The sequence below is a fragment of the Rhineura floridana genome, chromosome 5, assembly GCF_030035675.1.
Source record: "Rhineura floridana isolate rRhiFlo1 chromosome 5, rRhiFlo1.hap2, whole genome shotgun sequence".
NCBI classification, from domain to species: domain Eukaryota; kingdom Metazoa; phylum Chordata; class Lepidosauria; order Squamata; family Rhineuridae; genus Rhineura; species Rhineura floridana.
In genome coordinates this window covers 126,335,579-126,363,340 of record NC_084484.1, presented here as the reverse complement: position 1 = coordinate 126,363,340, position 27,762 = coordinate 126,335,579, and the positions used below count along the sequence as shown (strand labels likewise).

The window sequence follows — 27,762 nt, the reverse complement described above, 5'->3', positions numbered from 1 at the left end:
TGGTGGGTCGGCTCCTGAAGGTGGTGCTTGGGGAACACTGCTTGGCCCCGTGGATTCTCCATTATGGGGTTCCACAGGGTCAGTTCTGTTCCCCATGCTGTTCAACATCTACATAAAACTGTTGGGTGCGGTCAGCCAGAATTTTGGAGTGCACTGCCATCAGTACGCTGATGACACGCAGCTCTATTTCTCCTTCTCATCTTCTTCAGGTGAGGCTGTCAGTGTGCTGAACCGGTGCCTGGCTGGGACAATGAACTGGATGAGGGCTAATAAACTGAGGCTCAATCCAGACAAGACTGAGATAATGTTAGTGGGTTGTTCTTCTGACCGGATGGTGGATGTCCAACCTGTCCTGGACGGGGTTGCACTCCCCCTGAAGGAGTAGGTTCGTAGCTTGGGGGTTCTCCTAGAACCATCTCTGTCACTTGAGGCTCAGGTAGCCTCGATGGCACAGAGTGCCTTCTACCAACTCTGGTTGGTGGCCCAGCTATGCCCCTATCTGGACAGCGATAACCTGGCTGCAGTTGTCCATGCTCTGGTAACCTCCAAGTTAGATTACTGCAATGCACTCTACATGGGGCTGCCTTTGAAGACAGTTCAGAAACTGCAACTTGTGCAAAATGCAGTGGCCAGATTGGTAACAGGGACCAGACGGTTTGAACGTATAAAACCGATTCTGGCCTGCTTGCATTGGCTGCGTGTATGTTTCCAGGCTGGATTCAAGGTGCTGGTTTTAACCTATAAAGCCTTACATGGCTTGGGACCACAATATCTGATGGAAAGCTTCTACCTACACAAACCCACCTGTACACCAGGCTCAACATCAAAGGACCTCTTCTGGGTGCCTACTCCGAAGGAAGCTGGGAGTCTGGCAACAAGGGAGAGGGCCTTCTCAGTGGTGGCCTCCAAATTATGGAATGATCTTTGTGACGAGGTGCGCCTGGCACCAATACTGTTATCTTTCTGGCACCAGGTCAAGACTTTCCTCTTCTCCCAGGCATTTTTAACAGCATTTGAATAGCATGTGTTTTAACTTGTCTATCAGTTTTTATGGGTTTGGTATGGTTTAAATCTGCATAGTTGTTTTTAATGTTCTTAATTGTTGTAAACTGCCCAGAGAGCTTCGGCTATGAGGCAGTATATAAATGCAATAAATAAATAAATAAATATTTGTTTTGATAAAGAAAGAGTTCACCTCCTTGACGTTGTTATGGTTTGAACCCAGGACAACAGTTTTTGTTATTGAAAGACAAATTGATGACAATTTTGTATTCTAATAGTAATCTCAGTTCTGTCAGTGCTGGTCCTTATAAAGCCAAAATGACACCATTCATGCACAGGAGGGAGGTATCAGCAGGCTTGGGAGAGCTCCAATCCTCCCCCCAACGCAGCCCAATGAAGACTGAGCAGGCTCAGTGGGCTCAGAATACTAGCTGACTGCTGGGGGAACAGAAAACTGGGGGAGGGGAATGCAGTAAGAGAATCCTGGAAAGAGGCATGGTTGGAATACTGAACAGCTGCTCTACACCACAATATTTTGTTGCAAGTCCCACTTCTTCATTCCTGATATATCATGACTATCATCAGGGAATTTTCCCTCAGAGCAATGAGCAGGGAATTTCCCCTATGAGCAACTGACCAGAGTATAAAAATTGCAAGAATTTCAAGAATTAGGGCAAACTAGCGATACTAGGTATTAACTAGCAATACTAGGTATTAATGTGTTTTATTTTCTGATTTAAAGTGAAACATTAAGGAATCAGTGTTATAACTGCGCTGATTTAGAAAGTACAACTCTGTGGAATTATTCTTTTGAAACAGAAAGAGACTAAGGGTGATATCCAGCTAAGTCATATACAGAGTAAACCCATTGATATCAATGGGCTCAGCATATTACCCTAGACATTTAAATGTACCTTCCACTTGTATGGAGTTTTAATTCTGCTATTTGATCTATTAAAGCAGGAGCAGCGAACTGGATCTGGTTGGTGGGCCTCATCTTCCCTACTCTGTGTGGGTCAAATCACCTGATGTCACAATGATGTCAGGTGATGTTTGCTTTGAAGCCCTGACAAGACTGCAGGACTTCAAAGTGCCATGCAGGAGGGAAGACAGAAAAGCAAAGTCTCACTGCGTGAAGGAAATTCTAGCGTCTCTATGTAAAATGAGGAGTAACATAAAACAAATGAGATGTGTATGTTGTAATACAATGGCTCCCACATTTCCCCCCATGGACCACTTGAAAATTGCTGAGCAGATCACAACATGATTTTTCCGGCTGTTAATGTGCTGTGCTAGATATTGTATGATTTTAACTGTATTTGTATTGCTTCTTTTATTCTCCACAGAATTCAAATTGTGATACAATAAAATACAATATAAGAAATAAAAGAAGCAATAAAAATGCTATTAAAAATCAATATGAATATTTAATGTGGACATGCCGAGGACCATCTGAATGAAGCTCGTGAACCATTGGTGATCCATGGACCACAGTTTGGGAAACCCTGCTGTAATAAATTGTGGCTAGATCTTTCTTTCACTAAGAAGTGCTATCACAAGAACTCAGTAAAGGGCCAAGGTATACAAGCAGCAGTTTTTAACCTAACATTTTGTAACACAAATTTCTAAGAAGTATTTTTTTTTCTGGAATCCTACATGCCCTGACAATGCTTGTTAGGAACCGTGTATGTGGTGGCTGTCCAATCATGTGGGAATTCTTGCTCCATCCTACTTTGAGTATCTGAGTGATAAAACCTTTAAAATAGCAGGCTTTCCTAACAGCAAGCATAAACATACCTTGATCATTCATGCAACCTGAAACGCAATGAAACTGATACAATGCTAATCTTCCATCATGGCCACCAAAGATGACTACAATTTATTGAATCATCATCTCTCTTACAACCTTGATAAATAATATCCAACAAGTCTAGGAAATGAAATCTCTCCCTCACAGTGCTTAGCTGTAAAAGCATAATTACCCTTTTTATAGCTTCCTCCCTTATACACTAAACTAGTGATTAGTAACTGGTGGCCCATGGGCAGAATCCAACCTACAGAAGAATACCAGCTGCCCTAGTTTATTTATTTAAAATACTTCTTACCCAGTGTTGATTGCTTAGGCAATCTCTGAGTAGGTTACATTACAAACAATGCAAAATACATATTAAAATATTGATAGAAGAAGCTAAAATCAACAGGAGGAACAACAATTCAGCAGACTCCTCCGAATACTTGGGCGAAGAAGTTGAATCTTCAGCTGTCACAGAATCCTGAACAGAGTCTGCACCAGCTGTATTTGAGAAGAGCGGGGGTTCTATAATCAGGGCACTGATATTGAGAAAGTCCTAAAGATGGTGATGATGTTCCCACTTCAAATGGCACTTTAAATCAAAGTATAATGCATAACAGTTGCATAACTTCCCAGACAGGTTAATGCCAGATAGACTAGAAGGTTAAACAGGCAAGGGAAAGAGGGTGAATAAGATGTGGTTGCTAAGCAACCATGCAAATGCCCCATAATGCTTCTAGGACTAAGTTAAAGGAAACACTGAGGTATGTTTCCATCTTTGCTCAGCAACTACACTTGCAGTTCTCCCTCCTCTCTTTTTTCAGCTTAACTCTCACTCACCAAGTCTATTTGAACACAGGTTGAAAGTTATGCATCAGACACAATTCAATGAGTAACAATGACAGTGATGCTTCTAAGCACCGGAGAGACGAGATAACGCATTTTTCAGAGCTGAATAATTTGTTGAACAATCTAGTTGCCATCATTATACTAGACCAGGGTGGGGAACCAGAGAAGCCAAATCTAGCCCTCCAGCCTTCTTCATCTGATCAGGAACCGGGATAGCCTGACCAGTGTTGTCCACACACTGGTAACCTCTAGGCTGGATTACTGTAATGTGCGCTATGTGGGGCTGCCCTTGAAGTTGGTCTGGAAGCTGCAGTTAGTGCAAAATGCAGTGGCAAGACTGCTCATTGGGGCAGGGTATCGCCAACATGTCACCCCGCTACTGAAAGAACTGCACTGGCTGCCCATTTGCTACCGGGACAAGTTCAAGGTTCTAGTTTTGGTGTACAAAGCCCTATACAGCTCGGGACTAGGATACCGCCTTATCCCTTATATACCCAGCCAATCACTGTGCTCTGCAGGTGAGGGCTTCCTGCAGATACCATCTTATCAGGAGGTCCATTCTGCACAAAATAGGAAATGGACCTTTAGTGTGGCAGCACCCACCCTGTGGAATTCCCTCCCTTTGAATATTAGGCAGGTGCCATCTCTACTATCTTTTCGGCGCCTTTTGAAGACTTTCCTCTTCCAACAAGCCTTTTAAGTTGAGACCTATCCCAGTCTGTGTCTGTGTTAGAATTGCTTTTAATATGTCTTTTAATATATCTTTAACCCTTTTTTAAAGATGTCTTTAAAGTTTTTTTTAATGTTTTAAATGTTGTTTTGTTTTAATTATATTTTAAGGTCTTTTTATGATGTTTTAAAGTGTTTTTAATGTTTCTGTTTGCCGCCCTAGGCTCCTGGTAGAAGGAAGGGCGGGGTATAAATAAAATAATTATTAAATAAAACTCAGACCCAGGAGCCAAATCTAGTCCTCCCAGCCTCTCTATCTGGCCCTTGGGACTCTTCTCAGGCCACGAACCCTGTCAATCCCTACTCTGCACCATTCTTAAGTGCTTTCACTCAGCTGTAATGTAGACTTGATCTGAGATAATGCCTCTTGCTTCCTGGATGGAGAATGTGTGCATGTATAAATCTAACTTTGTGTGGCTGGAACAAAGTCTACTATCTTAAAAAAACCGGCCCTGGACCCTCTGGTCTTGAATAACTACCGACCAATCTCAAATCTTCCTTTTCTGGGGAAGGCGATTGAGCGTGCGGTGGCTATTCAATTACAATCACATCTGGATGAAGGTAGATACTTAGATATCCTTCAGTCAGGGTTTAGACCAAAACATGGGGTCGAATCGGCCCTGGTCGCACTGGTCGATGATCTGAGAAGAGCCTTAGATAGAGGAGAATATACCTTCCTCGCTCTTCTCGATCTGTCAGCAGCCTTTGACACGGTCGAACACAACATTCTTTTAGATCGTTTAATGACCATGGGCATTCAAGGAGATGTTCTGTGTTGGTTCTGCTCTTATCTCAGCGGGAGAACCCAAAGAGTAGCATTGGGGGATGAGATCTCGGAACCGTGGCCGTTAGATTGTGGCATGCCACAGGGCTCGATTCTTGCCCCAATGCTCTTTAACATTTACATCAAACCGTTGGGTGACTTTATTCGTAGTACGGGTCTGCAATTTCATCAGTATGCAGACGATACCCAAATCTACTTGGCCTTTAAATCTTCCCCACAGGCTGCTGCAACACAACTGACTAAAGGGCTGGAACTAATAGGGGAATGGATGTTTAAAAACAAACTGCGGCTAAACTCTGATAAAACTGAGATCCTCTTGGTAGGTGATTGGTCCAAACTAGGAATAACTCAAGTGACTTTCAACCAAGTTTCTGTTCCCTTGAGTGACCAAGTCCGAAGTCTGGGTGTCATCCTGGACTCCCAACTGACGATGGAGGCTCAGATAGCGGCACTTTGTCGGACTGCACTCTACCACCTGTCCCTCATTCGCAAAATCTGCCCCTATCTCCCAAAGCATCTTTTACCAACTGTAGTTAGTGCCTTGGTTCTTTCCCGTCTGGCCTATTGTAATGCTCTATATGCTGGTTTCCCTTTGCGAACTTTGCGTAAGCTTCAACTCGTCCAGAATGCGGTGGCTCGACTCATAAAGGGCTGCCATAGGAGAGAACACATCACCCCAATCCTTTGGGAACTTCATTGGCTCCCGATAGTGCTGCGGGTGAAGTTTAAAATACTAGCTTTAACTTATAAGTCCTTTTTTGATGCTTGTCCGATCTATCTGAAGAACAAACTCTCTCTTCTTGGAGCAGATGGGCGGACAAGATCCTCAGCCGCTAGACTTTTTGTGGTTCCATCTATCAGAGCGGCCAGATTAAGTCGTACTAGGTCTAAAGCCTTCTCCATTGTGGCTCCCATGCTGTGGAACACTTTACCGGTTGATACTCGCCTAGCCCCTTCACTTCTGTGTTTTCGGAGGCAGCTGAAGACATGGCTCTTTGTACAGTCAGATGAATGAAATGTGCTATAGTTAGGTGGCTATGGGGGTGGTCTGATATTGGGGGTTTTACTGTGATTAGTATTTTTATTATGTACCTGTTGATTTATATTTTGATATGTTGTTTTGTTCTATTCCTTTGTATGTCGCCTAGAGTGACAGGTTGTCCTGTCAGATAGGCGTCGAATAAATTTTAGATGATAATGATAATGATAATAACAACAACAACAACAACAATAATAATATAAAAAGGTAAGAGTGACATCTGTTGCCCTATCCACTTTTACCTGTGGCTCTGCCCACCACTGGCATGCAGCCCTCAGAAGGTTGTCTGTGAGGGAATGCGTTCCTCTGGTTGAAAAAGTTCCTTACCTCTGTACTGAATGCTTCAGAGGTAACATATAAACTATATGTAAGGCATTCTACAAAACCGCTTCAAATGCCCTCAAATAAAGCTATTAATCTGAATGGATGTTATTTTTAGAAAGAAATTACCAAGGCGTTTACTACTTTTCTACCTGTAACAAGAAAGCCCATCTGTTTTACAAGGAAAAATGCAGATTTTTGAGCCAACATGGAAACACCAAAAATTGTTTTCGAAGGTGACAGGAATACAGATGTAAAGAGTTGTAGGAACAAGATGTGGCAGCACCAAGGGAGGCACTGGCTGCTGACAAAAACAGCAGTTCCAGGTTGAATCATTGCTCCTATCTTGCATAACAAATACTACAACTTCTCTCGTTCTGTCATCATTACCCTGTGCATTTTGCTGTTCCTGCTCTACATTGTTAACTGACACCAGAAGGAAGAACGTGGCAAGTGTAATGATATGGGCTAAGACATAAGTTGTACTATAACTTATTGGGGTAAGGGGCCCAATAGCCCTATGATCTTTATGACATGAAGCTCTACCATAAAACAATTTTATTTATGAGAATAACTCTAAATTAGACTGAATTTGTGCAATTCAAATTTAGGGCTGGCCATGTCTAGTTAGGCATCTTTGCATCATGCTTACTTGAAAAATTTAAAACGTTGTCACCACAGCCATGGTTTGTAACACCTGGCTATATTTTTTATTCATGTGTACACATTCAAAATAAGGTGCTTTGTGATTGCTGACAATTGTTCACTCAATCCTAGGGTGAGTCAGGAGCAGCTGAAGGTATGGACTGCCAGTCTTTGGAATACTGTAAAAGGCTCCCCCCACCCACCCCTCATCTTTATAAAATATCTACCTTGTCCAGTAGACAGGTCAACCTTGCATATTTAATTGATCACAACATTGGTTGCCTTAGATATATACTTAAAAAAAAAAACTAAACCCGCAGAACACTAGTAGATGGAATTCAAAACTATAATTCACTTGAATTAAAATAATTCCAGAGAGATGTTCAAACAAATTTTCTCTTAAACATAGTGGTGGTGGGAAGTGATGACATTGAATTTTAGGAAATCAGTTGTAATCCTCAACGTACAAAGAGGAAATCCAACTGAATGCAAGAGGACATATTTGAGAAAGGATATTAGAATGAGGCGGTAAGCCTGCGTTCCTGAAACAATGGCTCTTGTTCATTTTATTCACAATGTGAATATTAAAAAAGGAGAATGTTTATGATAATAGATGTGACAAAGCTGTTAATTGCAAACAAAATTACTGAAAAGTAATTTATAAAAGGAAAGCACTTTCTCAATGAACTACTAACTGTAAACCTTGTATCATAAAGAGATTAACAAATATATATATCTTTCTCATCTAACTTATACTGGTACAAAAAAGATTAAAGATGCAAAAACCACTTTGGAATGGAATTACTATCAAATGAGAAAGTGGCTGTCATCCAGAGAAAAGTGGAATGCCGTATGCTCAACAGAAATAGGGGACACAGTTACAATGCAAGAAAGAACTGGAAAAATGGAGAGGACATAGGAGAACAGATGGCTATGCAAACTCAATGATGGTAACAGATGTGACACAAAATTAGGATGCCATCCAAATATATGGAAGTCTCAGAGAGTAGATCCTTCCCTTTGCCAGTCTATATCACTACCACAATATCTTGTCATTTTCTGTAAAAGCTAATAATTTTACATTTCAAAGGACACCAATGTCTGGATGATAACAAACATTTTGGGATACATTGTTGTCACTGGTAAAAACACCAATATGGCAGGCAAAGCTCATAAATAGCCGCAGAATTTCATACAGCCATCTTGAATTCATTTAGGACCAAGAGGCAAGATACATTTTTTTACATTTAAAAGGATACATTACCCCCAGGAAAGAAGGTATCCTGCTTAAGGAGCTGGCTGTGACAACTATTGAAGAAAGGGCCAAGAAGCAATAAGGAAAGCAAAATAACTGGAGTTTACAAAAAACTCCAATATGAATGCCTGGTTGCTAGGCTAGGAGAAAAGATGTTGGGAGGATGTAGCACTTAAAATCGCAGCAAATCACTGTCTCCTTGTACCCAGCTTCCATTCCATAGGAAACGCTTTTGGAGGGGTTTTCATCTACACCAGAAGTGGTTTTCCTTTATAATTACCGTGGCCCAATAGGAACATGATTGGATCACACCACTGACTCATACTTCATCATGGAAAGATGTTTTCAGATAATTTCTGATACTTCTACAATTTTGCAGATTTCTAGAGGGACTATGCTTATAACTATGACTTTTATTTCAAATGTGTGATGTAACACTTCAGAATGGAAATCTCTGTCATACATGTATTTTTTTCTGTTTACATTGTCTTTGTTTTAATTATATCTTTTTTCTTTTTTTCTTTTTATAAACACTTGTGTAGGTATTTTCTGTATTACAAAATTACAATTTGGGGGGGGAGGGGAGTGTCAGAAGTCCTGACTTCACTTCCTAGACATAATAGTCTTCTGGTACAAGACAAAAACCAGGAGATGTGGATTGGATAAGTAAAAACATAAAAAGGGGAACTGACTAGGCCATTTTTCTTACTAATAACACATTTACACAGTATCAATGTGTAGGTCCCATACAGAACATAAACACTTTAATTAAAGAACTAGGAGATATGTGGTATATCACGCACTAACATAACACTGCTCATGCTGCAATCCTAATCCAATTTACCCAGGCAGCAAGCCCCACTGAACTGAACAGGAGTTACTTCTAAGTAGACATGATTAGAATTTTGCTGAAACACACCATCCATCAACATCTTATAACCCAGACCAGATCTTATATCCCCAGACCAATTCAGACAGGAAGAGAATTCTCTCTTCCAAATCCATGAATTTCATTAGGAAATCATATAGTCACTTCACTCTTACCTGTGTCTCCATCACCACTCTCCATTTTTACAGGTTTACTGGTTTCTGACGGAGTGTTCATTCTTGAGTCTGCTTAGAAACAGGAAAAGTGATTAATTAGTACAGAACAATCCTACTGATACCATCTTTTCTACATGAAATTTCACATTGGTTGAATTGGGGTGCACTATACACTGATCACACTCAATTGATTGAAATTGAATTGAAACTTTATTTTTACCCCGCCCTTTTTCCAAACTGGAACTCAGGGCGGCTTACAAATAAAACTACGTGTAGTTAAAAACATAGAAAAACATACAATTAAAATATGCACAACCTTAAAACCATAAAAGGCACTTAAAAATCTAAAAACAATTTAAAATAATACAGATAATAATATAAAACATTAAAACAAGCCTTGTAAAGCCCAATTGATGGGTATGGACCCCAAATTATCAAAAGGAAGTCAAGGCACAGCAATGTCTGTGTATCACTGCAAAATACCATGTAATCGTTATTTTCAAAAAGCTTGTGGAAAAAGTCATCCTTGAGGTGCTTTATAAATACAGACAAATTATGTTCTATATATGCATATGTACGTATGTATATAGTGACCAAACAAGTAGGATTGTACTGAAATTTTATTTGGATTATCATAATCATTTTTGCTGGAATTCTTATATAATTCCCAAAAGTTCTGTTTAGACATCTGCTCCCCTCTCCCAATGCTACCCACCCTTTGGGAGCTTCCAATGGTTCTGCTAGCTCCTCTTCTGAACAGTGCACAGGCATGTTGCCATGACACCTGCATGCTACCACTGTGTGATTACATCACTATGCTAAGCTGAATATGATGGTGCATGATGGTGTTCAGGGAATAATTCCTTGTATCACACTAAGAACAGCATGGTGATGTCATTATATAATGGCAATACATTACTATGTAATAGCAATGAACTGTTTTGAGACATAGTGCCAGTAGAAAGAGAAACACAACAAATCTGTGAAGACATCTGAAACAGGATTAAAAGCCGGTGTGTGTGTGAAAGGCTATTGATAATGGCAAAAATAATCCAAACCACTGAGAACAATTTTGACACAGCCTACTATCATCATTCATCATGCTCTAGATCTGTGCTGAGCTGTAACTCAATAAGGTTTTGGTTATAATCATATCAAACTCTTTTCTGCAGCTAAACTGATGTTTCTTGGTACAGTACTCAAAAAATGCCGTGGTGATGCCAACAGATTTATTCTCATTACAGAATACTTCTCCAACTGGGATAAGCCTCCGAATTTGTTGTTTATTTATTTATTAAATTTATATCCCGCCCTTCCTCCCAGTTACAACAATCTATGTAGGCTCTTGTTGAATAATGCATAAATAAGACACAAAATGCTCAGTGGATTTCCACCCCTGTAACACTGTCCTAAACTTCCACGAGGATTTTTTTGCTATGAAAGTTACTTTTTTGGGAGGAAGGGTGAATAAAATGTTTCATGAAAAGCCCTGCCTTCCATTCATTTGCAATTATTTTCTGTTCCTGTTCACAGGCATTGTTCACCTGACCTGCTGCTGAGGAATTGGGGGGGGGGGTTAAGACGAGGAGGAAGAGGGCACAGCAGCTGCGAAAGCAATGCAGCACATTGGGATATGCATCCTGCTTAAAGTAATGCAGTGTAAAGGAATACATATGTATTCAGGTGCTTACTTTGATTGTTGCTGTTTTTGTGGATTTGCCCCATCATGAATTTTCAAAAAGGTGATGGCTTTGTAGTTGACTATATGAAATCAAAAGGGCTAGCAAATCTGATAACACAAACCTTTCAGCTGGTTTGAACATTCTCCTGGCCTTCTCTAAAAGGCTCCTGAAGAAAGCTAGACAGCTAGCTATAGAAAAACTACAGAAGTTGACATGCTAAGAGAACAGCCACCATCAGAAACAAGGTGACTGAAGACTACATTAGAACTACAGCTAATATTACCAGCGAGGCAGGCAGACCTCAAAATACAAAAGTGTTGAGACAGATAAATACATATATTCTGACAGATGGCAGCATGTCCTGGGAATATGCTAGCCAATATGCAGAGCAAAGATAGGATCAAGAGGAAGATTGGACTGGAAGAGAAAAGCAAAAAAGGAAAAGAAGTGTTAGAAACCTGACTGAATTACCTTCAATATAGCCAAAATATTTTGCTGCCTTTCCCATATACATTGTACCCATAATCCAGCCAGAAAGTGTTTCAGATTTCTAGACATCACACACATACAGAGGGAATCTAGGATTTTTCCAGCCCCATTCAGTTAGCAATAGCAGGAAGATCCCTCTTGTTCTTCAACTTTTACATGTGTCAGATTTTACCTGTTGAAACTAAATTACTAATGTTTATAAACAAAACATTTTTAAAATAAAAATTGACAGTAAACAATTTAATTAATTAGATTTATATCCCACTCTTCCTCCCAGTAGGAGCCCAGGGAGGCACTATTGTATTCTGTACAATTAAGTTAGAACTACAGTTAAAACATATGGGACACACAGAGGTGAGGGTAACACTAAAAGTGTATAGGTATTATTAAGCAGCCCTGGGAAAGAGATTCATTTGTCACATCCTATTTCTGAAAGACATTTGCACCATTCAAGCCTCTGAAGTAGTATGCAGATAAGAGACATGACTTCACCTGCTACTACTACACCATCAATGCAGAATCTATTCCTGTTGCATCATGCATGCATATATCTGCATAATAGGGAGTCATCTCATTGGATTTCTTCCCTATACAACAGTTCTCCAAAAAGACAGCAAGGTTAATTTTGAGGCTAATTAATTCATTTTTCTATACAGTATCAGCTTCTTGATGATTCCAATCTTGCAGAGTAAAGAGATATCAATACGATTTTTTAAAAAAGAGAAGTATGCACATGTCATTAACTCTTACTGAAAATACTTGTATTATAAATACAAAGTCTTAAAAACCTCAATGCCAGGGCATATAGTCTGATTTCTTTTTAGATTCCATCTGCATCTTTTCAAAAATGGTTTCTTCCATACCTGCTAAGGATTTGTAGATAATATTTATTTATTTATTTGACTTGATTTATATCCCGTCGTTCCTCCCAGCAGGAGCCCAGGGCTGCATAAGCATTTGTACGTAACAACAGTATTCTATGCCTACTCTAGAAAACAATCAACAAGTTTTACAAGACTATGCCAGAGACTTTGTTATTTAAAAGGTGTAGGGTGTAAGTTAGGTATAATCAGAAGTTGTGACATAGTAAAAATATGTTTATATTTGGAAGCAAAATTAATTTAATTGATATTTCATTGTGTCATGAACACTGTCACAAGGAGCTATAGATGGTATGGTAAAATCTGATAATTGTGCTTAAAATCATAAACTTATTTCTTCAAATTGCCTAGCATAGCCTTCTTCAGCCTGGTCCTCTCCAGATGTTTTGGACTACAACTCCCATCAGTTCCAGCCAGCTTGCAATATTACAGACTATCACAGAATCCACAACCACAGGATATAATAGCAGCCATTAGTTTACAAGGACATGAAATGGAAATATACAAATTCAAGGAATTCAGGGTTATCAACGGCTATTAGCCAAAATAGCCAAATTGAACCTCCATGTACAGAGGCAGTATACCTCTGAAAATCATACACTAGGGAGAAAAAACAGAAGAGGCTATTACTCTGATAATCTGCTTGTCACACCGAAGCACATCTGGCTGACCATTATTGGGAACAAAATGCTGGACTAGGCTGAAATTTGATCTGATCCACATTTCTTTTATCTGCACCCCATTTAAAAATGAATGGATTAATAAATGAAAAAGGCAAAATGCACTTTTTAAAATGTAAGACATGGATATAAGACATATAATTTGGGTAGCAGATGTTAAAATATTTTTGGTCTATATTTTTATGAAGCATGTCCTTTCCTCCCCCTTTCTTCCTTTCACAAGCAGCATAAGGCTTAATTTGTAATGACGACACTAAAACATTGCTATGATCTAAAGTATATATATAAAAATGAAGCAAAGACTGAAAGCACCAGGTGCAATGCTGAAGTCACATCTTGATGAGTTTCTAGAATCTAGATTTCATTCTTACAAGTGTTTTAACAGACCTCCAGCGTCTCAAGGCCACGCAGACAGTGATAGAATTATCAGCATTTCAATACATATGGGTGTGTGTGATATAATGGAACTGGTAGAATTGATAAGCTTATGAAGTTCAGCTACTGTTGTTCACACTGTCAGTTTAAGGTGTGTCATTAATATGCATAAATAATTTGCTAAGGGCAAAGCAAGATTCCTCCGTACACCATTGCAACACAACTGGCTACTGCTTAGTTGAGTTGAAATATGTAGGGAAAAGCTGTGATCTTGAAGTAAGCATTTTGGAACAAGTTCAGTTTACATCACCTTCATTTAAAATTTAAAAGTAACCGAGTAGTCTAAATCCTTTGATTATGAATCTTATGATTCTAAGCCCCAACAGTATAGGATACAATTTGCAAAATCTAAATATCCTATACCTTAACTTTTAAAAACATATATTTTTTTAAAAAAAATACAAAAGCAACATGCTGTTCATGGAAGTTCAAGTGCTGAAACACTAGTAGCCATAACAAGCACTTTTTGTATTGGTATCAGCTGCAGTGATGATACTAGCAGTGCTTGCTTCCTATTAAACAATGAACAGTGTTGCTTTATATCAGCTACACCCACACAAATATACAAGACATACTATTTAGGAAGAATTGATCAGGCCAGGAAGTTATGATGGAAATCCTTTAACCCCGCCGTCCTCAATGTAGTCTTATATAAACATGTGCATGAAAGTAAGTCACCATTTCTGTCAAAAATCCAATGCTTTTAAGAAATCCTAGAAGCTTCCACATTAAACAATATTGAAACTGAAGACCAACTCTATTCTTTCCAAAGATGGAAAACAAGATTCTCCTAAACACAGAAAAATTAAGTATGGAGGAGGTACTTCCCACTGCATCGCTGTTTGTTCTCAGCCTTTCAAATGCTTCCCTCAGTCCTGCATATGTGATTAAGCCTCTATGCATAGTCAATCTTAACAGCCACTATTTCCATATTAAATGCTTGCAAGAGTCAGTTGAACTGGTACCCACCTAGAATGTAGTCGCTGCAGTCCAGCATTGCTGTGCAATCCTCTACAGATTCGGATAGTCCAAGGGGGGGGGGGAAAGAGACTTTCTAAATAAAAAACCTACGCTACTACTCTTAACAGAAGGGAGGGGTGGGGATAGGAAAGAAATATAACTTCAGTTACACCATAGCAATCTTCAACTGAACAGAGAAACTTCAGTTGCTCTGTAGAGTTTTAGTCTCTTCTACTAGCTGTCTCTGACATTGTCAAGGCGACTGAAGCATGAAAAGTTCCCCTTTTTTAAAATAAAACAGAAACAAAGATTGCAGCTGGCAGTTTCCATAATGAAGCTTAATCAGTATGCGCCTGATTAGGGCCTTATGCAAATCTCCCCTCGTTAGCACAGCAGCCAGCACTTTGAAGTCCATGAACAATTCATTTGCAGAGTACACTGAAAGCATTCCCTGCATAATTTAAATCATGATATAAATATTTATCAGCTCATTTGCATATTAATTGGCAGTGCATGAAGGGAAAAATTATCTCCCAAGTGCCAGCATAATAATTAGGGAACAGAATGAAATTTCTTCCAATAGCTTTGCTTCTCAGACCTAACTTGAGCACAGTACCATTGGGAAGTAGGGAGGGGAAAGACACAAGACAAAATTCTGTTAAAATGCCACTGAAATGACATGTACAAATTAGAAACAACTCTACAGACTTAAGCACCTTTAATCTTATTCCTGCTGGCAACAATGACTTCAGTAATAAGGGTGATTTGGAAAAGCTTTCTACACAATCCAAATAATCCCAAGAAAACAATTAGCCAGGTAGGAGCAGAACACAAACCTGTCTTAACTATTACTTGCACATTCATGTGATCTTTTCCAAATGTATTATATGATAGTTTAACAGTCTCTCACACATAATTTTGTACAGGGAAAAGCAATATAACTTTAGGTAGCATAAAGGTGGCAATTCAGGTTGGTTGCTTTGCAAAGGTAGCCAATGCTGGTGAATATAACAAGTAATATTTGACCACTCTCACTTCCCTAAGGGTCTCAAATAAAGTTGCTGTTATCTAGACATATTGCCTTCTACTTTACATGTTACTGTACAACTACGTAACATTTATTCCTAAAGAAATAATCTTAAGAGGTTTACATTGTAGTCCTTGGACCACCAGGGCTCCTCAAAAGCTCTTAGAGGAAGATGTATCAAACAATAATTAGAGATCACGGAATTAGGAAGTAAATGTCACTAGGGAAGGTGATGGTCATGTGCGGACTTCTCTCACAAAAGGGCCCTACAAAATGATGAAATAAACTACTCTGAAGCCATTTGCTGCAATTTTTACAAAGCATGCAGCACCTAAATGTAGAATTAGACATTAAGGAATGATACATGTTCCACAATCTATTTGCTCTTCAGAAATCAAAAGGGCTATTATTTGTTGGATTGGTGCAAAGGAAAGTTACTTTAAAAAAAAAACTGATATAGGCTTCCTGAAATTAAGGAATAAAGCATGTGCATATTTATTGTTTCCTAAACCATGGTGATCAATCCTTTCATCTAAAAATGAAGTTGTTAACAGTTGCATTTTGTCAATTCAAATATTCATTTTAACTAGAAGCCTGCAGAAAAAGAATTGTCTACTTAGTTCTAATTGGGCACCCCCCTCAAATCTCTTCTGGATTCTTACTGTCCACTTACAACTGCCATGTCGCAGTGCTAGAGATAGCAAAAGCCATAGCTAGCAGAGTACTATAACTCCGAGACAATGTGGCAGCCTTGTCAAAGTGTACAGTCAAAAAATCCCTAGCCCACAATACCCAGGTCTTCAAACTTTCCTTATCTTTCTATCTGAGCTACAGTGTTTAGTTCAATACAGTGATTAGTCCACACTTTAAAATGAATAAGGGGCCTTTAATCAATTTAAATAAACCCCATAAATTTAAGCACAAGTCCTTAACAGAAGCCATGGATGGCACCACCACCACTGCCTCTCCTCAGCACAAGGAATGAGTCATCTAAGATGGTGCCAATCGCAACACATGTATCATCTGAAAATAAATTATGCAGCTTTCTTTAAAATGTTTAATTCATATGCAAATTTAGGTATTTTTAATCAAAAGTCATACAATTAATAAGGTTTCTTTAACTAGGTGAAATACTAGGCCCATTTCTTCTATTCCTGTACTACATGTGAGGTTTTCATCTAGCCCTCCTTTCTTCATCTTCCCAGCATCTAGTTTTTTCAGGTACATGCTTTTCATTCTACTTTGTCAAACATCTAGTCGTCCAACCTTTTAGTCAACTGCTCTTCCACTCCTGCCTTTCTTGATGTTTTTAATTATGACCTTTATTTATATATTTGCTTCTTGATATACAGTATAAAAAACAAACAAATGATTCTCTTTCATTATGTTTACAGAGAATACTGACATTAATGACAAAGCATTCCACAAAGGATTATCTCCTGGTATCAGATGGCCTGGTGCACTTGAACGTTTTGTTGTACTGTGTTACAAATTTCAAAAAAGTCTGAAGTGTTATCATTGTTCTATTGTCTTTCTGGTTCACATATAGTACTGCCAGGCACAGTAAAAGGAGTACATATTTGTTTGACATAGAAAAGGTGTGCCAGTTTTCCCATCATCATCAACCATTTTACCATTTGCACACACATGCCACTTGCATCTTTCAAAAAATGGGCTATAATGACCCATACCGCCACTAACATATGTTGCACCAGCTCTCTGGGTATCACAATCAGATGATTTCCTGAAAAGATAGAAAGCAAACCAACTTTGAGGTCTTTAACCACCCAATGCTTAATAGCTTAATCTCTGAAAGAACTTTGTCTCAAGGTATTGCTAGTAGTGGACACTATTACTGTTAAGTACCAGTATAGTACTTTCAATCCACATCCCCTCCAGCAGTCTGCCAACCTGCCTCACAGCATCTTTGCAAGATGATTTGGGTGCAAAACCACTGCTGCATCAATTTACAAGTCTCTTACGCCAGCAGATATTGGCTTATATGGTTCTTTGTACTACATACATGAAAGACATTCTGTGAGGTTGACCAGGCACGAATAGAACATCATAGCCACACCGACTTTGTGGCAGTGAGGGCAGTGAAGAAGGCCCACTTCTCTGCCTCCATCGCATCCTCAAGTAGCCATCCAGTAGAACTTTTTCATATTGTCAGGGGTCTGTTAACATCAGTTCCAGGAACTGAGATTTTAGATCCTTCAGAAGCCCACTGTGAATTCTTTGCAAGGCACATCGATGATAAAGTTGCTTGCCTCTGTAACAATCTTGATGCCCCATGTACAACTACTGTAGTCCCCAGTGAGGTGTCCAGTACAATGTCTGCCACAACTTTTTGGGATCACTTTCACTGGATGCAGCCTGATGATGTGGACAAGGTGCTTGTGACAATGCGGCCAGCAACATGTCCTCTCAACCCCTTGCCCTTCTTGGCTTATTAAAGTTTGCCGAAGGGGTAAATGGATCCAGGGTGCGGTCAACATGTGAGAGAGGCAGTGGTCCCCGCTGCCCTGAAAGAGGCGTGATCCAGCTGCTCCTGAAAAAGTCCACCTTGGACTAGAGATGTAAAATTTCCAGAAATTTTGATGCCATGGGAAAAAACGGAAATTTTTGGAACTGAAAAAATGCAATATTAGCACTTTTTACAGATTGAAAGTCACTTTGTCACTTCAGGAACATCAAATGTAATTATGTACAAGTTGGTTTGGCATAAAATTATCACATTTGGTATATTAAAAGTACATTTTATTCAAACAATTATTACAAATTGAATTTACTTTTTTAAATGTTTACTTTTTTTTTGTAACAAATGGATTTGCAAGATCCTGAACTGTAAGGAACACCTGAACGGTAAGGAACCTCTTTTGTTTTGCCAGTTTATGAGGAGCAGGCAAAAAACAATTTAAAAAAAACCCAGAAGAAACCATCAACATTGACAACAAAGAAAATTATTTATATCTCCGCTAGTCCTACACAGTGTCAAGTAGACATAAAGCATCCATTTCCATAACAAGAAGTGAGAAAAAAGGGGGGGACCAGATTCACTGAAACATTTTATTCATCATGCTAAAATAAAACATTCCATAATGTATTTTTCTTCATTTTTTCAATTTTTCAGAAAAACAAAAACAAAAAAGGCTTCAGGAAAAAACAGAAAAAATTGTTTTTCCCTGTAATTTTTCCGTTTTTTCCCCGGGCCTTCACATCTCTACCTTGGACCCAGTAGCTTGTGACAACTACCGCAAATACTTCCTTTTTAGGGAAGGTGATCGAGAGGGTTATGGTACAGCAATTGCAAGTGCTCTTGGATGAAACAGGTTATCTTAACCAATACCAATCTGGGTTTAGGCCTGGTTATGGGACTGAATCGGTCTTGGTAGCCCTGAGGGATGACCTTTATCAGGAGAAAGACAGTGAGAGTGCAACCCTGTTATTCTAACTTGATAGGTCAGCAGCTTTTGATACCATTGACCATGGTATCCTTCTGAGCCGACCTGGTGAGATGGGTATTGATGGCACTGTTTTTCCAGGGTCGTTTTCAGAGAATAGCATTGGGTGATTGTCTTTCAGGCCCCTAACAGTTGTGCTCTCAGGTGCCGCAGGGTACCATCTTGCCCTCAATGCTGTTTAGCATCTATATGAAGCCCTTTGGAGCAGTCATCAGAAGATTTGGGGCAAGGTGTCAGCAGTACACTGATGATATCCAGTTGTTTCTCTGTAACAGCTGGATCAGAAGAGGCTGTGCAATCCCTGGACCTGTGCCTGGACTTGGTGGTGGGGTGGATGAGGGCCAATAAACTGAGTCTGAATGCTAGCAAGATGGAGGCACTGTGGGTTGGTGGTTCCCGAGTTTGGATAATTGGTGAGTTGCCTGCTTTGGATGGGGTTGTACTGCCTCTGAAAGAGCAGGATTATAGTCTGGGGGTGCTTCTGGATCCCCCTTTATCACTAGAGGCCCAGGTGACCTTAGTAGCTAGGAGTGTCTTTTACCAGCTTCAGCTAGTAAAACAGCTTTACCCATTTCTGGACTGGGATAGCCTGACCCCTATTGTCCATGTACTGGTAACCTCCAGGCTGGATTACTGTAATGAGCTCTATGTGCGGTTGCCCTTAAGGATAGTCTGGAAGCTGCAGCTGCTGCAAAATATGGTGGCACGACTGCTCGCTGTGGCAGGGAATCACCAACATGTTACCTTGCTGCTGAAAGAATTGCACTGGCTGACCATTAGCTTCCGGGGCAAGTTCAAAGTTCCAGTTTTGATGGACAAAGCCCTACACAGCTTTGGATCAGGATACCTGAAAGACTGTCTTACCCCTTATATACCCAATCATTCACTGAGTTCTGCAGGTGAGGGCCTCCTGCAGATCTTATCAGGAGATCCATTCCACACAACATAGGAAGCGGACCTTTAGTTTTGTGGTACCAACAGTTTTGAATTCCCTCCCATTAAATATTAGACAGGCACCATCTCTGTTGTCTTTTCGGCAGCTATCGAAGACCTTCCTCTTTCAACAAAACCTTTAAGCAGAGACCCTCTCCCAGTCTGTGTCTGTACTGAATTGTTTTTTAAAAGATGTTTTCTTCTAACTGGGTTTTAGAGTGCTTTTAGTGTTTTTGTTTGCTGCCCTGGGCTCCTTCTGGGAGGAAGGGTGGGGTATAAATTTAATAAATAAATATAAGTTGCAGACTGCTTATTCTTTTCAATGATCTCCTCCATATAGCTCATGATCAGGTTACTTGAGAGACCACCTTATCCCCTTATGCACCCGGTACTGCGGCCTGCAGGGGAGTTTCTCTGAAAGGTTCCAAAGAGATCGAAAGCCCGCACTACAGTACCTTGGAAAAGAGCTTAGCATGGCTGCCCCTTTTCTGTGGAACAGCATTCCTGTCTAGATATAACAGGGGTCCACAATCTGCATTTTCCAGAAACAACTGTAGACATTTTTGTGCCGACATGTTTTCTTAGCTGGATGTATGTTATCTGCCGTGGGTGTCTCCTTTTATTGTTTTTCAATTCATTTTCTGTCATTTTCTGTGATGTTTTAAACTGCTTTTATTATATTGTGTACATTGCCTTGAGAGATATGTGGAAGAGATTAAAGGCCCACAAGACCAGTCATAAAATAATCTACTAACATGTTAATAGACTTTTGTGAAGAGTTGCTTGCAGTCTTTAATCACCTCTAAGGCTGCTGTGTCAAATGGGGTTAAAGAGAGCAATGCCATCAGGAGTCTAGACCAAGAGGCTAGAATCCTAGCAGGGGCATCCAAGGCGGAATGGTCAAAGCTGAGACACCGGACTAAGATGCATCCAAACTCAGAGGAAGGCAATAGTAAACCACCTCTGAATACCTTACCACGAAAAACCTATGAACAGAGTATCCAAAATGCAACATGAGATAGTGCTGGTAGATGAGACCCCCAGGTCAGAAGGCACTCATCGAATTACTGGGGAAGAACAACGGACAAGTACGAGTAGCGCTGTGACTAATGACATCACTGGGTCAAAGCCGAATGGAAGCACAAAGGCTGATGCGCACAGATATGAGAGTCGAGACTTGTACGACGCACACAATAGGAACATGGAATGTGAGAAGCATGAACCAGGGAAAGTTAGAAATTGTCAAGCAAGAAATGGAACGTATCAACATTACAATACTTGGTGTGCGTGGACAGGAATGGGACATTTTCAATCAGGCAACTACAAAATATTTTATGAAGGAAATGAGAAATCAAGAAGAAACAGGTTGCTTTAATAGTGAGAAGTGATGTAGCAAAAGCAATTAGGAGCTACAACGCAAGGTCTGAGCAAGTTATACCAATGAGATTAAATGGGAAACCTATTAACATAACCATCATCCAAGTCTATGCTCCAACGTCAAACGCAGAAGAAGAAGAATTTGAGAGATTTTACGCAGAAATACAGGAGGAAACTGATCACACACCAAAACAAGATATGATGATAATAATGGGGGACTGGAATGCAAAAGTACAAAACAGAGAAGAACTAGGCATTGTGGGGAAATGGGGCTTAGGAGATAGAAATGAAGCAGGAGAAAGACTTATTGAATTCTGTGAAGTCAATGATTTGTTTCTTGCAAACACATTTTTGGAGCTACCAAAAAGACAACTGTGCACGTGGACATCACCAGATGGTCAATATAGGAATCAAACTGATTATATAATTGGTAGCAGAAGATGGACAAGTTCCATACTTTCTGTGAAAATAAGACCAGGAGCAGACTGCGGTACAGATCATGAACTGGTAGTATCGAAAATCAGAATAAAGCTAAAGAACAACAACAAAGCAATCATAATGTCAAAATACAAGTTAAATAACATCCCAGAAGAATATAAAGATCAAATACGGAACAGATTTGAGGCTTTAAACGTAGTTGACAGAGAACCAGAAGAACTGTGGAATAAAGTCGGAGACATTATCAGGGAAGAATGCAAAAGACAATACCTCTAGTTAAAAAGAGAAAGACCTCAATGGATGACTGAAGAAACTTTTTAGATGGTTAAAGAGAGAAGAAAAGCAAAAGCAAAAGAAGATAGAAACACGGTCAGAACCCTAAATGCAACAATACAGCGACTAGTACATAGGGACAAAGAGAACTATTACAATAGTTATTGTATAGAAATAGAAGAGGATAACAAAAAGGGAAGAGCAAGAACACTATTCCAAAAGATTAGAGAAATGAAAGGGAAATTTAAACCACGAGTAGGGATGTTGAATGATCAACAGGGGAACACACTGACTGACCGAGATGAAATAAAAGGAAGATAGAAGCAATACACCGAAGAACTCTATAAAAGAGATGCAAGGATGACAGATTCATTCATGGAGGAACCGTATGATGAAGAACCAGAAATTTTAGAATATGAGGTGAAAGATGCTCTTAAAATACTTGGAAGAAGCAAATCACCAGGAATAGATGGCATACCAATAGAGTTGCTACAAGTCACCGAGACTGAATTTGTCCAAATTCTGACAAAAATTTGTCAACAAATATGGAAAATAAAAGAGTGGCCTACAGACTGGAAGCATTCAATATACATCCCAATTCCAAAGAAAGGAGATCCCAGGGAATGCAATAATTATCAAACTATTGCCTTAATATCCCATGCAAGTAAAGTAATGCTCAAGATTCTACAACAAAGGCTCTTACTATATATGGAGAGAGAAATGCCAGATGTCCAAGCTGGATTTAGAAAGGGAAGAGGCACCAGAGATCATATTGCAAGCGTACGTTGGATAATGAAACAGACTAAGGAATTTCAGAAGAAAATCACCCTGAGCTTTACAGATTACAGAAAAGTCTTTGGTTGTGTAGTTCATGAAAAACTATGGAATGCTTTAAAAGAAATGGGGGTGCCACAGCATCTGATTGTCCTGATGCGCAACCTATACTCTGGACAAGAGGCTACTGTAACGACAGAATATGGAGAAACCAATTGGTTCCCAATAGAAAAGGGTGTGAGATGGGGATGCATTTTATCACCCTATTTGTTTAATCTGTACACAGAACATACCATATAGAAAGCGGGATTGGACCAAGATGAAGGAGGTGTGAAAATTGGAGGGAGAAATATCAATAATTTAAGATATGCAGACGATACCATACTTTTAGCAGAAACTAGTAATGATTTGAAACGAATGCTGATGGCAGTTAAAGAGGAAAGCACAAAAGGAGGACTACAGCTGAACGTCAAAAAGCCTAAAGTAATGACAACAGAATATTTATGTAACTTTAAAGTTGACAATGAGGACATTGAAGCTATGAGAGAACTAGAAAAGGTCCTCAAATGCAAAGATGTATCGCTGAACACCAAAGTCAGGATCATTCAGACCATGGTATTCCAGATCTCTTTATATGGATGTGAAAGTTGGACAGTGAAAAAGGTGGATAAGAGAAAAATCAACTCTTTTGAAATGTGGTGTTGGAGGAGAGCTTTGCGCATACCATGCACTGCAAAAAAGACAAATAACTGGGTGTTAGAACAAATTAAACCAGAACTGTCACTAGAAGCTATAATGATGAAACTGAGGTTATCATACTTTGGACACATAATGAGAAGACATGGTTCACTAGAAAAGACAATAATGCTGGGAAAAACAGAAGGGAGTAGAAAAAGAGGAAGGCCAAACAAGAGATGGATTGATTTCATAAAGGAAGCCACAGACCTGAACTTACAAGATCTGAACAGGGTGGTTCCTCTTGGAGGTCACTGATTCATAGGGTCGCCATAAGTCGTAATCGACCTGAAGGCACATAACAACAGCTTACTTTTTTAATTGTAGCCTTTTGTATTGAAATACTGTATTTGGTAAAGTTGTAACCATCCTACTACAACTTCCTAAAGGTGAACTTTAATTTGGTCTTCAGTAAGAGTTTGTTTCTGAAAGAAATTTCCTAACTTATGCAACCCTTTTTCCTTTCATGTATAAAAGGGGTTGCCAAGCCCTCACCCGCAGATGCCAGGCTTCCTATGAATGCGTTCAGTGGTGCCCCCAGCAGGTAGCCCAGAAGCTGAGCTTTCAACTTTAAAAAAGTTAAATCTCTAGTCTCCCTAGGAGGAAAGTTATGAAGCAAAACATGCAGGCATTTCTGTGAGATGAGCCAGCTTGGCTGCTTCTGGCTATCAATGTTATTAGTGAAGTCAGAACAGTGACTTGTATTGTTTGGATACTAGGCACTAGGACTCCTGGGGTCCTAAAGAGCTGCTTTTTGCCCTCACTTTTAGTGTACTTTTTTCTTCTTCTAACTCATTTTATCGTCCCTGGAATCTCTGTATTTTACCCTTCCTTTTCTCCTAGCAACCAGGATGCATCTTTCGTGTGCTGGGTTTGCCTGAGATCAAGTAGTGCGCAGAAGTTATTTTCTGCAAATACTACTACATAATAGGTGTGGCTGAATGTTAAAGAATCCCCTTCACTCCAAAAGGCAAATGTGGCAACTTTGCAAAGTTTTTAATTAATTAATTAATTAATTTTATATCCCACTCTTCCTCCCAGTAGGAGCCCAGGGTGGCAACTTCCAATAGGAGCCCAGGATGGATGCCTAGGCTTTGGTTTAGGGTTGACACTGGGGAAAAACAGGATTCTTGTACCTTTAACATTTATGGTAGCCAGCAATTCAACGGGCCAAGCCTTTTCTAGTATGGAAATACAGTAAAGAGAAAAGTTTCATCATGACTACTCTCTAATTTTGGGTTCTGCCATGCCATGCCCCCATGTCAGCGATTTTATGACTGGTGCACCCAGCACTCCCTCTCAAAATTTGAAAGTGTCTTCTAGTCTTAAAAAGTTGCCAACCCCTGCTATGTAATATTTTCCCCCAGACTCTTGTTTCCACTGCTAAAGGGACTGACAAAAACAACAGCACAGTCACAAGTGGTGTGCCAAGTTCCTGCTTCCATTTCAACCCAGTATTTGCCAAAGTCTTCCAGAATCAGAGGGCTAATCTGACACAGCTGAAATGGGCTCGGTACAACATACTGAAACTTATCCTGGGTATTTTATTTTGAAAAACATATTTATTAGAAAGCATTTGCCGCAGTTCAATTATACACCCATTTAGGAGCACTGGGAGAACCTGAAAAAAGAAAAAAAATGTTGAGGAAATTTTTGTACCACAATAATTCTCCTTATCAAGGACAAACTGTCTTTATATTTTTCCAAGCTTTAATCTCCTTGGATTTTCCTCTTAATTGAGTTAAACTCCTGAAGTTCATACTTTAAAAAAAAAAAGATGTGGACCCCTAAGTATTTTATCACCTTGTGGCAAATTTTTAACTGAGAATAAGATTTTATCTGGTTTCAGACCCTTAGGTCCATAACAACAACAATCATGAAGTCTGCAGCTCTTCCATAACTTTAAATCACTGACATAATTATTGGGAAGTCTTCAACCAGCCAGGATCACATTAGAGCTACTTCATCTGCAAACATCCTCAGCTTATGTTTGCCACCAAGGTCATTCTTCCCTCAGAATTGGAGCTAATGTTTGAGGGTAAAAAACTCAAGGGTGATAAAGAGCAACCCTTTGTACCCCGAGAGATTTTGAATAGGTCTGAGTTGAAGTTATTGATAGGAACAACCACAGAGGAGGTTGTATGATGTTTTCCACCAATTTGAAATTTTGGCAACACCTACACACACACAAAAAGCCATTCAAGGCAATCAAATGCCTTCTATGCATCCAAAGTAAAAACAGACTAGGGCATTCTTAACATCTGGCTACACATTATTAAATTTAGAATCCGCCTGAATTCTATTTGTCTCCCTTTTAGAACTCTTGATTGGTCTGGATTTGAAAGAATATGATTCAGATAAATAGCCATAATTGCAATAATTTTGCAGGCCTGTTTTAAAGGAAAAATCTGACAGTATGAAGGGACATCATCCAAATCTTTCTACAGTTCAGGAAACACAATGATCCAGGAGTGGAAGCAGGAATTAAGGATTTTGTCTCTTTCTAGGATTTTATTAAATAAAAAGGTTAAATGTTTCTGAATCTTATAAAAATCTCTTGAGATACTGTTTGAACTTGTGGATTTGTGGGTTTTTAAATTAGTTATTGCTTGTTTAATAATTCTATTTTACTGTCCAGATATTTCCTATAGTCTTCCATGACAAAACATTACTGAATAACCTTACTGATACTATTCATGAACTCTGGTCAGATGAGAAGAACTGAACTTCCAGCAACTTCAATGAATCTTATGTTGATGTTTTTGAAACTGAGTTAGTATAGGAGCATGTTCCAGTATTTTTCAGGGTCCAATAACATTACTGTGCTAGCCAAGGATATACTAGATAAGACATAATCAACCCTAGAATTCTCTACGTGGGGTTGCCTTTAAAGACAGTTCGAAAACTGCAGCTTGTGCAAAATGCAGCGGCCAGATTGGTAACAGGGACCAGACGGTCCGAACATATAAAACCGATTCTGGCCTGCTTGCATTGGCCGCCTGTATGTTTCCGAGCTCAATTCAAGGTGCTCGTTTTGACCTATAAAGCCTTACACGGCTTGGGACCACAATACCTGATGGAACGCCTCTCCCAATACGAGCCAACCCGTACTCTATGGTCAAGATCAAAGGCCCTCCTCCGGGTGCCTACTCCAAGGGAAGGTCAGAGGGTGGCAACAAGGGAGAGGGCCTTCTCAGTGGTGGCCCCCAAATTATGGAATGAAATCTCTGACGAGGTGCGCCTGGCACCAACACTGTTATCTTTTTGGCACCAGGTCAAGACTTTCCTCTTCTCCCAGGCATTTTAACATGTGTTTTAAATTGTTTTTATATTGTTTTAAATTTTAAAATTGTGTTTTAAATTGTTTTTAAGGTATGTGTTTTAAATTGTGTATTTGTTTTGATGTTTTTGATTGCTGTAAACCACCCAGAGAGCTTTGGCTATGGGGCGGTATACGTGCAATCAATCAATCCATCAGTCAATCAGAATATGAAAAATGATGGGGTAAAAGAAGCAAGAAAAAGAAGTAAAATCAGAGGATATGCAGTGTAGCTTTCCCCAAACATCCTCTAGATGGTGTTTCCTATGCAAAGTAGCAAAAGTGCAGATTGTATTAGAGCTTTGGCTTCCTTGTGGGTTCTTCTTGTCCAATAAGAAGCTACGTACCAAGGTTAGAAGCCTCTCCCCCAATAATCCAATCACCTTCTACTTTTTTCAAAGCCTCCTTTTAAGTTTCATTGCTTTGTGTTAGGGCTATAAATAGGCACAAACTTTAATTTCCTCATACTGACCCTTAAGAAAGATAAATGTGCCCTCAGGATCTCTGAGGACTTTCCTGCAATGGAATGGAAAGGAGCTGCCTAAAATCAATGCTACTTCTCTTTATATAGAATTGCTCAGGGCTGTATAAATTACAACCAAAGTAACTGTCCTTCAACAATCTCTCCTCCCTATTAGTATGATGAATTTCCTGTTAGCAACTCATACTGGGTTTCATGTGTGTGTGTGTGTGTGTGTGTGTGTGTGTGTGTGTGTGTGAAGGAGGGAGGGAGATCTGTTCTACATTTCACCTGATCTCCCAGCCCTTTAACAGTCTAAGACATTATCCTCATGTTGCACTCCTTTATCATTTGTATTGACATATTCATGCCCCT

At 39.5% G+C, this 27,762-nt stretch overlaps 1 protein-coding gene across 4 annotated transcripts in view; it reads right to left on the bottom strand.

The window, feature by feature from the left end:
- POU2F1 (POU class 2 homeobox 1) overlaps positions 1-27,762 on the bottom strand; it is a 177,756-nt gene that overhangs the window by 61,738 nt on the left and 88,256 nt on the right. For 3 of the 4 annotated variants that reach the window (XM_061628022.1, XM_061628019.1, XM_061628020.1), the window contains exon 2: positions 9,461-9,532. In XM_061628022.1, the coding sequence (XP_061484006.1) occupies positions 9,461-9,532 (72 nt within the window). The remainder of the gene's footprint in view (positions 1-9,460; positions 9,533-27,762) is intronic. The other variant, XM_061628021.1, reaches the window with a different exon arrangement.